This window comes from Dunckerocampus dactyliophorus, chromosome 21 (genome assembly GCF_027744805.1).
Source record: "Dunckerocampus dactyliophorus isolate RoL2022-P2 chromosome 21, RoL_Ddac_1.1, whole genome shotgun sequence".
NCBI classification, from domain to species: domain Eukaryota; kingdom Metazoa; phylum Chordata; class Actinopteri; order Syngnathiformes; family Syngnathidae; genus Dunckerocampus; species Dunckerocampus dactyliophorus.
The window spans coordinates 16,484,496-16,496,614 of NC_072839.1; the positions used below are offsets into that span (position 1 = coordinate 16,484,496).

The 12,119-nt window shown below is 45.7% G+C and overlaps 1 protein-coding gene and 1 long non-coding RNA gene across 2 annotated transcripts; one reads left to right on the forward strand and one right to left on the reverse strand.

Moving 5' to 3' along the window:
- Positions 1-11: 11 nt before the first annotated feature.
- agtr1b (angiotensin II receptor, type 1b) lies at positions 12-8,231 on the reverse strand. Its single transcript, XM_054766346.1, has 2 exons — positions 7,991-8,231; positions 12-2,233 (listed from the first exon to the last, which is right to left on the reverse strand). Exon 2 carries the CDS (start codon positions 2,120-2,122, stop codon positions 1,031-1,033), a length of 1,092 nt encoding a protein of 363 aa, XP_054622321.1. The 5' UTR covers positions 2,123-2,233; positions 7,991-8,231; the 3' UTR covers positions 12-1,030.
- Positions 3,828-9,535, forward strand: LOC129174375 (uncharacterized). Its single transcript, XR_008567442.1, has 4 exons — positions 3,828-4,135; positions 4,245-7,917; positions 7,997-8,537; positions 8,900-9,535. It is a non-coding gene; the product is annotated as an uncharacterized LOC129174375 (long non-coding RNA).
- Positions 9,536-12,119: the final 2,584 nt, after the last annotated feature.

Sequence of the window (12,119 nt, forward strand, 5' to 3'; positions counted from 1 at the left end):
GTACTGCAGTACACAAGACATTTTATTCATATTTCCACATATTCACAACTGTACACGTGGACTATAGAAAACAGTATCAACATATTTAAATAGCACAAAGACAACCACCCATATGAACAACAGGGTTTTATCTACATGACCAGACTTGTTTATGAGTCAAACACATTTACCAGGAGCATATTAGACCGTACAAATACCACAACACACTATCTTCATGTCATATTCATTTACAGCACAGTTTCTGGGGGTGTCACATGACGAGACGATGCATGAGACTGGGTCTACGAGACAAGACGAGATTTTAACAATACTTTTTGGAAAAGCACGAAAAAAAGGATGAAAAAAATTTGACAATGTATTGCAATCTACTCATTTAATTTCTACTACGTTGCACTCTTTTGTGTGTATGCTAGCAGCCCCGCCTCCACCCACTGAGACAAAGAGACCGTATGACTGACAAAAGGGCTCACTCCGTTCATGCTGTTGTTCTATGGAACAAACACACCAAGGTGCTGCAAGCTATGCTCAGAGTGAACCCTCTTCCTGCCTGTTTGGAGGTGGGAGACGAGGAAAACAGACACGCATGCACATGACGATATATTGAGGCGGGCAAAATTATCGGGTTGATTTTCATTTATTGTGTGATTCATTAATTCGGGCCTAGTGCCCACGGGACATTTTTTTTTTCTGATTGAGAAATGTTGTCACGTTTTAATCTCGTGACATCTTGTGACATGGGATCTGGTGACACCCCTAACAGGTACAGTTCTGCACAAAAGCAGACTTGTTTGGTGTATGAGTTGCTGAGCGGACAAAACTGGAAAACACAAAACCGCATCCTCGTGGTGCATGCAAATGTACGGTTGTTACAGCTGGTGGCACATATTTCTTCTAGATATCTCAGGAACCCTGCAGGACATCACAACAGTCTGTTTGCATGCTTCAGTGCTTGGAGTGTTGGGGTTTTCCAACCATGGAATGTCTTATTCTTCGTTGGCCGCAAACCAGAACGGGCGCGATGGTGTTCCTGCTACTTGCCATCAGCAGAGGCCTTGCTCTTGGCAGTTAGGCTCAGCGCCTCGGAGGCTCTGAAAGAGAGGGCGCTCATCTTGGAGCTAATGCTCGGGTGAGGCCCCGGAGCCCCGCCGGGCGAGCAGCGCAACAGGCGCAACAAGTTCTTGCGAAAGTTTCGTCCCACGAAGCCGTAAACGATGGGGTTGACGCAGCTGTTTAAGTAGGCCAGGCAGATGGTGAAGGGCATGGCGGTGTCGATGATCTCCAGGACGGTGCAGTTCTCCACCAGGATGAGCTGGGTGAGCACCTGAAGGAAGTGGAACACCTGATGGGGCATCCAGCACAGGAAGAAGGCCAGCACGGCAGCGGCCAGCATGCGCAGCACTTCGTCGTCGCGCGAACGCGAGCTTTTCTGGATTTGTCTGGCCCCCCGTAGCGCCCGCCCGATGAAACAGTAGCAGGTGATGATGATGATGAATGGCACCAGGAAGCCCAGCAGGCTCTTCATGAGACTGATGGCCAGCAGGAGCTCCTTCAGCCTCACACGGTTCTCCGTGGTCTCGTGCAGGATGCCGCACACGGTGGTGTTGGAGTTGGTGATGTCATGCACGTCTCGCGTCAGCGCCGTGGGCACGCTGAGCACGAAGGCGAACAGCCAGATGACCACGCAGGTGATGCGGGCGTACACCACCGTGCGGAAGCGCCGCGACCTCACCGGGTGCACGATGGCCAAGTAGCGGTCGATGCTGAGCGCTGTGAGGAAGAAGGTGCTGGTGTAGAGGTTGAACATGACCAAGCCTGCGCTGGTTTTGCACAGGAATCCCCCGAAGGGCCAGTGGTAGCCCGTGGCGGCGAAGGTGGCCCACATGGGCAGCGTCATGAGGAAGGTGAGGTCAGACACGGCCAGATTGAGCACAAATATGTTGGCCACCGTCTTCAGCTTCATGTAGCAGTAGATGACGGCCACCACCATGCTGTTCCCCACGATGCCGATGACAAAATTGCAGCCGTAGACGATGGGCACCAGCGTGAAGATGAATTTGTGGTGTCCAGACATGCCGCATGTCAGGTTTATCCCCTTGGTCGCCCCTGCTGTGACATTCTCCATTTTCCCTTTTTCACTGCCAGATCCAGGGATGTTTAAACACGAGGGGGGGTCTCTGTCTGCAGGGTGCTTGTGGTGACTAATACAGGCCTTGGGCGAGGGCCTCAGCCAGTCCTATAAAGCAAAGACAAGAAAAAAATGTCACAAGGCAGCGGAGGCAAAGCGCCATCATTAGCACTGGCATGGCCCATAAACGCTAATCCACACTAGCGGCCATGAAAGTGTTCGCCCTACACAAGCTCATTACAGACCTGCACATTAAAGCCATCCTGATGCTTTATGCTACCTCGCTAAAATAGGATGCCATCAAAAACAGATGTCGAGCGTTATTCGATATTCCAAAAATGCTCCTTGGGAACATCGTTATTCAGACGTTCGCCGCCCCGACTCCTCCCTTTATCGTCTAATGGGCTAATGAACGGCGACAGTAAAGCCGAGCGGTGTTAATCATGTGGCCCGTCCATCTGGGTGGACTGAAAGCTCCCGGAAGGAGAACATTGAGGCCAGCTTGGCTGAGCACGCCATTAAACATGGAAGCTATAGAAGACATGTCACGTTTCACAGCCTGCCTGTGCCGCGATACGTCGTGCCCAGCGTGAGAACTTCTAATCAGCACACACCTAAACAAACAAGACAGCAGGGATTCGCCTCGCTGGAAACTTTTGCTCTGAGAAAACCAAACGTGCGTGCGGTGGAAAATTGTCCTCGGCCTCGCATTGGCTTCATTTGTACGGGAGGAAACGCAAATAAAAAACACAACAAACCCTCTTTTTTTACATGTTTAATGACGCCGTGAGCCTCATTAGTTGGCCTGAAATAATCGCTGCAGCTTACGCAAAACCATTAATAAAGCCGCTTGTCACGGATTGTGAAATAAAGCTGAAGAATTATGGCCGAAAGCGTTTAAGAGGTCTTGAAATCATTTATAGCAATATTTTTGTGGATAATATAAATTTAGACTTTTTTAACTAAAAAACAATAAATACAGCAGGTGATACAGGAGCTAAGCTGGGTGTGGCCACAAGGTGGCGGTCTTGCTTCAAGATGGTATCCCCCTCCCAGCAGCCCCATGCACTCGTGTCAAAATAATCATTCATTTGACACCAGTACAAAATAAAATCCTGCTTAATAATAATCTTTTTTTAATTACAAAAGTAATGCAAAATAATAAAAACATAACAATATTTTACTTTATTTTTATATTTATTTAAATAATTACATACGTATGTAAACTATATGCAGCATATGTAAAAATATATATAAATACATATATTTTGGATATTTTATTCTATATAATATAATTATATACATTATATACATTAATTGTATTAAATATAATAGTATATACTGTATACTTCAAATAAATACACATTTAATAATAAAAAATACAAATCCAATATTTTTAAATGTATTTATATATAATATAAAAATAATGAAATAATAATCAAATCTATTAAACATGAAAAAAAAGAAAGAAAATACATTTAAGGAGTTGTGACAGACTTGCAGAGTACTTTTCATCGATGCCAGACGTTCCTAATCATTCACTTTACACTGCACAGCAGTCATGTACTATTTTTAAAATATAAAATAAACTATAATAATAAGAATTATTGATATTTTTATCATTGTAAAAAATAATCTAAAACTTTTAATGAGTTGTGACAGACTGAGTGCAGACTGCCCCCTTATTAGACGAGGACTGCATTCCAGTGGAACAGTGCGGTCTCCTTTAATCTGCACGTTCTCCACCTTTGGTGAGAAGTAAAAGCCGTCTGTCTGTGCGCTGAGGAAACGAGAGTATCAGTTGCAGATGTGGGATTGTAGCGTGTGGACGACTCGGGGCTGCCAAAGGCAACACAATCACCAACTATCTTCCTGCACAGGCTCCATGGTGGAGGTGCACGCTGCACGCATGTGTTTTCCATTCTTAACAGCCTCTTTGTATTACGCTGTCCGACCACAGCGCCGCCACCAACATAAACTGGCATGTATCGCCACTGGCCACATGATTAGGTACACCAGAGATAATTATGCACCCTTTTGTTTGACACGGTCAGAGGGGCGCTAGTACAAATATACTGCATGTAAACATACTTTCGTTTCTGTTTGTGTGTGTTCGCAGGATTACCCAAACACAAGTGGACTGTTTTCCAAGACTTTGGAGGGTGAGGACCCGCCCTTAAGGAAGAAGGGATTCCATGCAGATAAGTGCTTTACCACACGCTTTCTTTCTGTTTTAGTGCTCAATGCATTCATGCTAACATTGAACCTTTACAGTTTGCTGCTAATGCAAGCATTATTTGGCATTGATGGAGGGCTTCGTTTTATTTAGTTGCCTTTTCTTTCGTGAACTTCTTCAAGTGTCTGCTCATGTCCAGCTGTGAGGCATTTTACATCAGCTCTAGTCCCTGGAGGATCTATGATGAATAAGAAGACGTAGCAGGACGGATCCGTGTTGTCTATTTAGCCGCTTTGGATTCAGACCCCGCCTCTGTGACTTTTTCTGGTCTTATTGGACACTTTTGGAGGCTCTAACATGAAAGTACATATCTCTCTGCTTGCCGAGCCACGGGTCCACTCCGGTGTTAAAACATTTCCATCCACACGGGTGCATAAAAACACGGGCGCATTTTGGCCAATCAGAAGCTTGAAACTGCCACCGCATCTGACTTGGTGGTGCATAACAACACATCTGTTCATTCATGCAGTGAGATATTAGATGCACAACGATGTGTACATTTTCTGTAAAATCAGTGCACATCTTACATGCAGCCCTGGAAATACCTTTTTTTTTTATCGCCTGCGCGTGTTGTGAGGCACACAAAATGAAACCAAAACCTGTAAGTCAAACTTCCTGTGCTGTTAAATAAGCTTTACAAACATGAGATAATGTCATCCTGGCCAATTATGCAAATTAGGTGATGACACCCGCTCCACCCGGCACCACAGATAGATTGCAGCCCTGAGGGAAACCATGCACTATTGTCTTTTTATGATCTGGTGTGGGGAAATGCCTGCACGTAGAGGGCATCCACAGACGTTAACAAGGCAACAAAAGCGTGGCAGACGTGTGGAAGCAGGTGATTTAGCCGCTGATGATGCACATTAGCACGTTCTGGATGAGCGCCGCAAAGACAGGAAGGCAAACATCACCTCCAAGCTGCATCCTCACTGCTTACAGTCAACAATGCAAGGCAGGAATACAGCAGGAAGTTGGAGGTCATTTTAGTTGCTGAATGCCGCGCCTCCATGTATAGCTGTCTTTTTAAGGTATTTCAAAACAACCTCCTCCCAGGATCATGGGAAGCTTCTGGAACGCGTCAAAGTAAAATCACAGCCTGAACTGGAGAGAGTAAATAAAAAAACATGCTTCCCTTCAACACAGATATGTCAACAGCCCCCCCTCCTTTCCCACTCTGCCACTCCGCTACCCGTCTAGCTGGCTGCACATAGACACAAGTGCAATGTGGACTTGATGGAGTTAATGATTGAAACCAGGCCATTATCACCTTGGCTTCATCTTACCTGCGACTCTTTACGACACTTTTAAAAGCTACCTAAACACGTCCACTGTCACCCGTTAAAAAAAGTCATTTTAAGTGTGAAAAAGCTCCTCAATGCAAGGAAGAAGCGTGGCCCGTGAATGGGGCGCGTCCGTACAGTGAGTCAGTCAGCGGGTACAATGATGCTGACTGACATTAAAAGCAACACACCCTCTCCATTCACCAAAGTACCATGCTTGTATTGAAGGATCATAACGGATGTATCTGCTCCCTAAACATTCTCTGAACCTGTCTGAAATCTTCTAAGTCACCTTGACAATACGCACATACGAAGGATGTCGCGAGCCGCGGGACCGGCTGCCGATTGGCTGTGTTTTTGAAGATCGGAAAACATTGGTGTACCGTGGTGAAACTACCGTGGTTAGTTTCACGTTGGATGTCGGATATTCGGCTCCGTAGCTGCAGCGGTAGTTCCCCCTCGCTGTGCCTGGACTGCTGTGTCATGGTGCGGGGACCTCGCACGGGAAGTGCTGCTCTAACCGCTGGTTGTTTATACTAGGGGCCGTCAATAAATTGCTAAATTGAGAGTTTGTTAAAAATAAATGTAATTTCTAAATCACACCACAAATTGGTCCATAACCCTGTCAAATGGTTAGACCTAACCGAAAAGTATTTTTGGATGCCCATCTTTTATCAGATGGACTTTTATTGGATTAGGGACCTGGCTCGCTTTGTTACAAAAGCCAAACAATATTGCTGGTCATGCGGTGTAGTAAAAAAGTACATTCAGCAGTGCTTTGGTTTCATTACTTTTCATGCTTTGAAGAGCTTTTTTCATCACAAACCCAAACAAAGCCTCCTATGTGCTGGTGTCACCCTTTCTGTCTGTCTTTCTTTCTTGAGCATCATTTGAAACACTTTACAGAATAACCCGCCATGGGGCCAAAGACAGTTGCAAGTGCTGGCAATTTGATAAAGAAGTCGAGAAACACTCTTGAATTGAACCTGCTCAGGATGTGCAGGACGTCCACGCTAACGATAAGTTCCATTCTGGCAAGGGAAGAAGAAATCAAGGACGCCCATGTTGCGAAAGGGGGAAAGGTGTTAACAAAATAAAAGCTCACAAACGATGTTAGGAAGTCTCTCTCCTGTCCTTGTCGTCTTTCATACACCAAACAACAGTTTTCATGGAGGTAAACATGATCCATTTTCATGGTCATTTAGATCTACTGCATTTCTCATTGTTTTCTACATGTACGACTATCATTATTTTCTGTACAAATGTATTTTTTGTTCATATTCCTATTAGGGCTGTCAAATGATGAAAAATGTAATCAAATTAATCCCAGTTTTCAAATGCATTCTGATTAATTGTCATTTGCTGCCATGTGTGAAACACCGTGTGCCCATTTTGCTGTATTTTATGAAGAGAAAGATAAACGACAGGACAGGAAGACGTGGTGTAGATTTGCATGGAAGAACAGCTCCAAACGACAGGACAGGAAGACGTGGTGTAGATTTGCAACAGCTCCAAATCACCGCAACATTGAAATCAAGCTAAGAGACGGCACACGCGTCTGAAAATGTACTCGCCTAACACGAGTGTCTTTAACAGTAGCACAACATTTAATCACACGTTAACTGCGTTATCATGAGCCACGAAGGATTGCGTTCAAAGACACTACGTAGCTTACACTGAATTGACAAGTCGAGATGTATTTTCTGGCATTTCCGAGCATACTTGTGTGTGTGTGTGTGTGTGTGTGTGTGTGTGTGTTGGAATTACTAACACAATAACAAACTTTCCAATTGTACTCCAAAGTAGTGTAGCACATTCCACCTCCAACTTTACACCCCCCGTTTGCCGTCTTTGGGACTGGAGCGTCTGCTTAGACGGTAAACATCCGCTGATGACAGTGTAAAGATGCAGCAGGCGTCACTTTGTGGTGGCTTTGTACGCAGGACAGCCACAAAGCTGCTTTACTTATGTTATTTCCTGTAGTGCTCTTACCGATGCTCAGTCACCAGGAAGACAGAACATTTTATGAAGTGATGGAGGTCCATCAGAGCCTTTGTTTTAAGAGCAACAACCTCCACGAAAAGCTCAGTGTGTGACTTTGTGAAGAGTTTTTAGTGCTGCTAACTCGTACTTCCTTGCACGTTCAGCCCTCAGAATTTACTCCCTATGTTTTTTTATGCAGGCTGAATTGGTTTTACAAGCTCCAGGCTCATCCCCGTAACCCCCCCCACACACACTTCCACATGGACTACTTGGACAAACAGCAACAACAGGTGGCAAAGAGCAAACCAGCCTGGAAGTTTCCATTGAAGTTCCAAAAGTTGTTTTGAAAAAGCTGATTTTTACCTGAAGGCTGCTGATGCTGGGAGATTCCCACCCGAAAGAGACCACCGCCGCGTGCCGCCGACCGACTGCCTCCGATTGGACTTAACTGGTGGAGCGAGAGCAGCAGGAATACCATCCCTCACACGCACACACACACACACACACACACACTGACCGCCCCCCTCTCCCTTGCACAGAAAGTGATGACTGATTTTGACTGGAACTACACACACATTGTCCTGGCCCATCTCTGCAGTGCACACACACACACACACACACACAAATAAACACACAATCTTTCACAATAGCATCTCCACCCCCTCAGCACCTCGCTCCCCCCTTTGTCCCTCCCCTCTTCTCTGCCTTTAATCACTCACTTTCACTCTTTTGGACCTGTTGCAGCATTCTTACCCTTTACACTTAAAGCTACACTAAGTAACCATTTCAGATTACAGAATAAGAGCGTCACCATCCTAACTAGGGCTTCTGACGAGGAGAGCGGCATTTCTTTCTGTGGCTTGGTGGCCTTGGATCGCCTGCTGGGATTTCATGTTATGACACGGACAAGGTTTGTGATTGCCAGCATGTTAGCGTGTTGCTAACAGTGTGATATTCCTGAATGCAACACTAATTGGCAAAAAAACTCTTTCTTGAGATGTCCGATATGCAACGATGAACCAACAAATCAAACATTTCCGCATTTTCCTGGTTTTCTTAGCTTTAATAAAAAAAACAACCTTCTCCGTTGCTGTCGGAGGAGAACAGCTTCCGGTCTGCTCGGCAACTTCAGCGTAATGTAAAGTCAGGCCTTCAAAATAAAAGCATGCCAGTAAAATAACACAGTTGCACCAAAGTAGGCGGAAGGACCAAAATGTCTCCTATTTCCCCTCATTTTACATTTTTCTAAAAAAAAAATCCCTTCTTTCCAAGTGCAAGGTCTGCGGGACATGCTAACATCAAAATGGTGGGGAAGGAGTCTCTCCTACGCTGACTTGTCGTTAAAGAGACATATTTGATCCGAGAGGAGACTGAGGGCCAACACAGCAAAGCAGAGGCTGCGGAGTCGACGACTGCAACGTCCAGAGCTAAGCTAACATTAGCGTGTGTTCATTGTGCTTGGCTGGACCAATCAGCACCCAGCAGTGGATGACGTCACCCATATAGTATCTGCTCGACAAACCTGGAACCCTGGCTGACCAGGTACCGGTATCAGTACCTTGTAGTACCTGCTTTTACCGATGGAAACGTGCCCATGGTGGGTCAGGCAGAGTTGGTACTGTGGCTTTTCAGTTATCCCTTACTGGTGCTTTAAATTGTCCCCCACTTCTCTTAATGCACACTTGTGCACATCTTTCATCCCCCCACCCCTCCCACATGTATCGTGATGGTGATGCCGGGTGTCAACACTTTGTATTAATAGCTGACACCAGCGCGCCCTTGATGGGCTGTGAAGGGGCGGAGCTTCAGGGAGCTTTTTCTGGTCTTGTGGGACACTTTTGGAGACTCTAACATGAAGTCATGCTCCGTCTTGCTCGTGACATAAAAATAAACACAGAAAGGAAGTTATTTTCATGTTTGTTTTTTATCAAGCGTCATAGCCAAATATGCAAATTAGACAATCACATCGCCCTCAACCCGCCACCACTAATAGATGGCAGCCCTGTGGGACCCTATGACAGGTGCTGAGAAGTGGGTGGCATCTTCACCTGGACCCCCCAGCCCCCTTGAAGGACGGATCGTGATGGATGAGGCGGCGAGGCTGTCGTCGCCGTCACCTGAAGCGTCGTGGGCAAAGAAAGCCGGCCGCTGGAGTTAAAGACAAACGAGGAAAAGAAAGTAAAAACAAACAGTCGAGGCTGAGCCGGAGTCCGGCTGGGTGACTTTCGGCCGCTCAGGTGTGACCGAGTCATTCGAGAACGTCCTCGCTGACAAAGAACGAGAAAGGGTCATAGCGGGTCAAAAGGCAACAAGTGCACAGGTCGAAGACGTGACTCTCCAGTGTTGTCGATGCAACACAAGCATTTCCACCTCCGTGATCAACAGACCTCCATTAGCCTTCCGTGCTATCACGTGCTAGCAACAGCGTGGATGCGACTCAAGAGAGCGCTCAGGAAGCACGCTGTGTGCGCATCGCCAAGAAAACAAACACTTCTCAGCTCCAACAGGATGTTGTTGCACAAGCACACAACACTGATTTACACCCTCGCCAGACGCTCCGATCGCATGCTGCTTGTGGGAAGTTTCTTTCTTTTCCTCTTGAGGATTTTTGTGAGACGGATGTCTGAAGGGGGTTAGCTTGCAAGGTGGAACTTACAAATCAGCGCGATGAAAGGAAAAGTGGAATTTTGTTCATTTCATCCACAATCCTTATGTGGGACATGAACACACGTATTTCTCTTTTCTGTGCGTTCTAAAGATAAAAAGAGGCAGCTAAGATTGCACGTAATGGGACGCACCTACTCCGCCTGCAAAGCTTTCTGAAAAAAACTCCAAAAAGCGCCAACAAGCCTCCATTTCCAGGATGTGACCTGCATATTAACCAAGCTACAGCGACATTGTTATTATTATTGTGGCGTAGTGACACCTCACCACACCACAGCGGCTAGCTACTAACCGGCTAGCGACTAGCTTCACCACGCACTCGCTCACAACGCCTCAGGCCACTAGCCAAAGGTAACGCTACATATTGGAGCTGCCGCCACTGCTGCTGTGTTTTGGTTTTTGACGCTAGGTGTAGCGTTCCTTTCTATGTTGCTATGTGAAATCAATGCACCCAGGAAGGAAGTATTCCATGTTATCATGAATGTACCTGCTACTACACGCTCACTGCTTGGAGCGTGTGCCCGAATACAGTGCACCTTGCTGGGCCACAGCAGGTGGCTCCTCCCCCTCTGTGCTCTGGTTCTCCTGGTAGTAGTGATGTCATCATATTTCATTAGGACAAATGAACAGGTACACTTGGACAAATCTACACTTAAATGTACAGTAAATAAAAAAGTAGACATCAAAAAGTTATGGTTATCATGTTGGTCTTGAGAAGTAGCAAGCTAACTCTTGCAAGTCAAACGCTCTTCACTTTTGGAGAAAGTAGGCATTTAGCAGTGCTTAGATTCTTTTTCCACTTGTATGACAGTTGACACTGCTAACAAATGAGAGGTGGGGTTTGAGGTTCCACGGGGAGTGTTCCGCTTTGCATGTTCATCAAGTGAGGTCATCCAGAGGACATGGCTTGACCCCCGTCTCCGCTCGCCCGGAGGTGCGGCGCTGCAGCCGTGTTCTTGCTAATCACATCACTTGAACACGTTCAGCAGCGTACACACTTAAGCTGCGGTCGAATGAATCCTTGATTACCGGCAGGGAGGAGCTGATGTTTTGGTTTTTTTTAAATGCCAAGCATCCTTCTGTCAGGCAGCTGCTGCAGGAAAAACAATCCTCTGTGAGGTGTCGTGGCTGTGAACGCCTCATCTCATGTCAACATAGACGACAAAAACATGCACGCAGGTGATGTGGCTTGTTTTTCCTTAAAAAGCTGCAATTATGCAACATAATGTGCAGCATGTGTTCCTCATTAGCTGCTGATATTAGGAGATATTCTTACGCTTTCACATCCTCATCATTCACCCTTAAACAATGAATATTTCATACTGTTGGCTCCCGTGTCGCTATGAAACGTCCATATTTGATACTGGAGGTACATGTTTGGCCCCGTACGTCATCATCATCATCATCATTCTTATTTTTATGAGAAGCATGATACTGCCACAGGTGGAAGTTGTTGAAATAGTTTGTGCTTTTCCACACACTGGGGGCAGTCAGGATTAATGAGACAGGAAAGAAAAAAACAAAACAAATCTGTTTGCAGTTACTTTGACTGACATATTGAACTTTCACCTACATCAATGGCAGGAAAATAGAAGTACTGTGCAAAATGCACAAAAAATAATCATAAAAATATATATTATATCAATATATATTATATTCTTCTCTTTATTATTATTTGTTATTATTATTATCATCAAATAGTCTGATTTGTTGCATACTGTAAGTATGCAGGTTAATCACGTGCCGCATATCAAACCTCCCCCCTCCCCTCCCACTGCGCATGTCCGCAGCGGCCATCTTGCCGCATTTAAAGCCGACGCTGGCGGTG

Excerpts from the sequence above, each read along its gene's own strand:
- agtr1b (XM_054766346.1), bottom strand. The coding sequence starts at position 2,122 with ATGGAGAATGTCACAGCAGGGGCGACCAAGGGGATAAACCTGACATGC.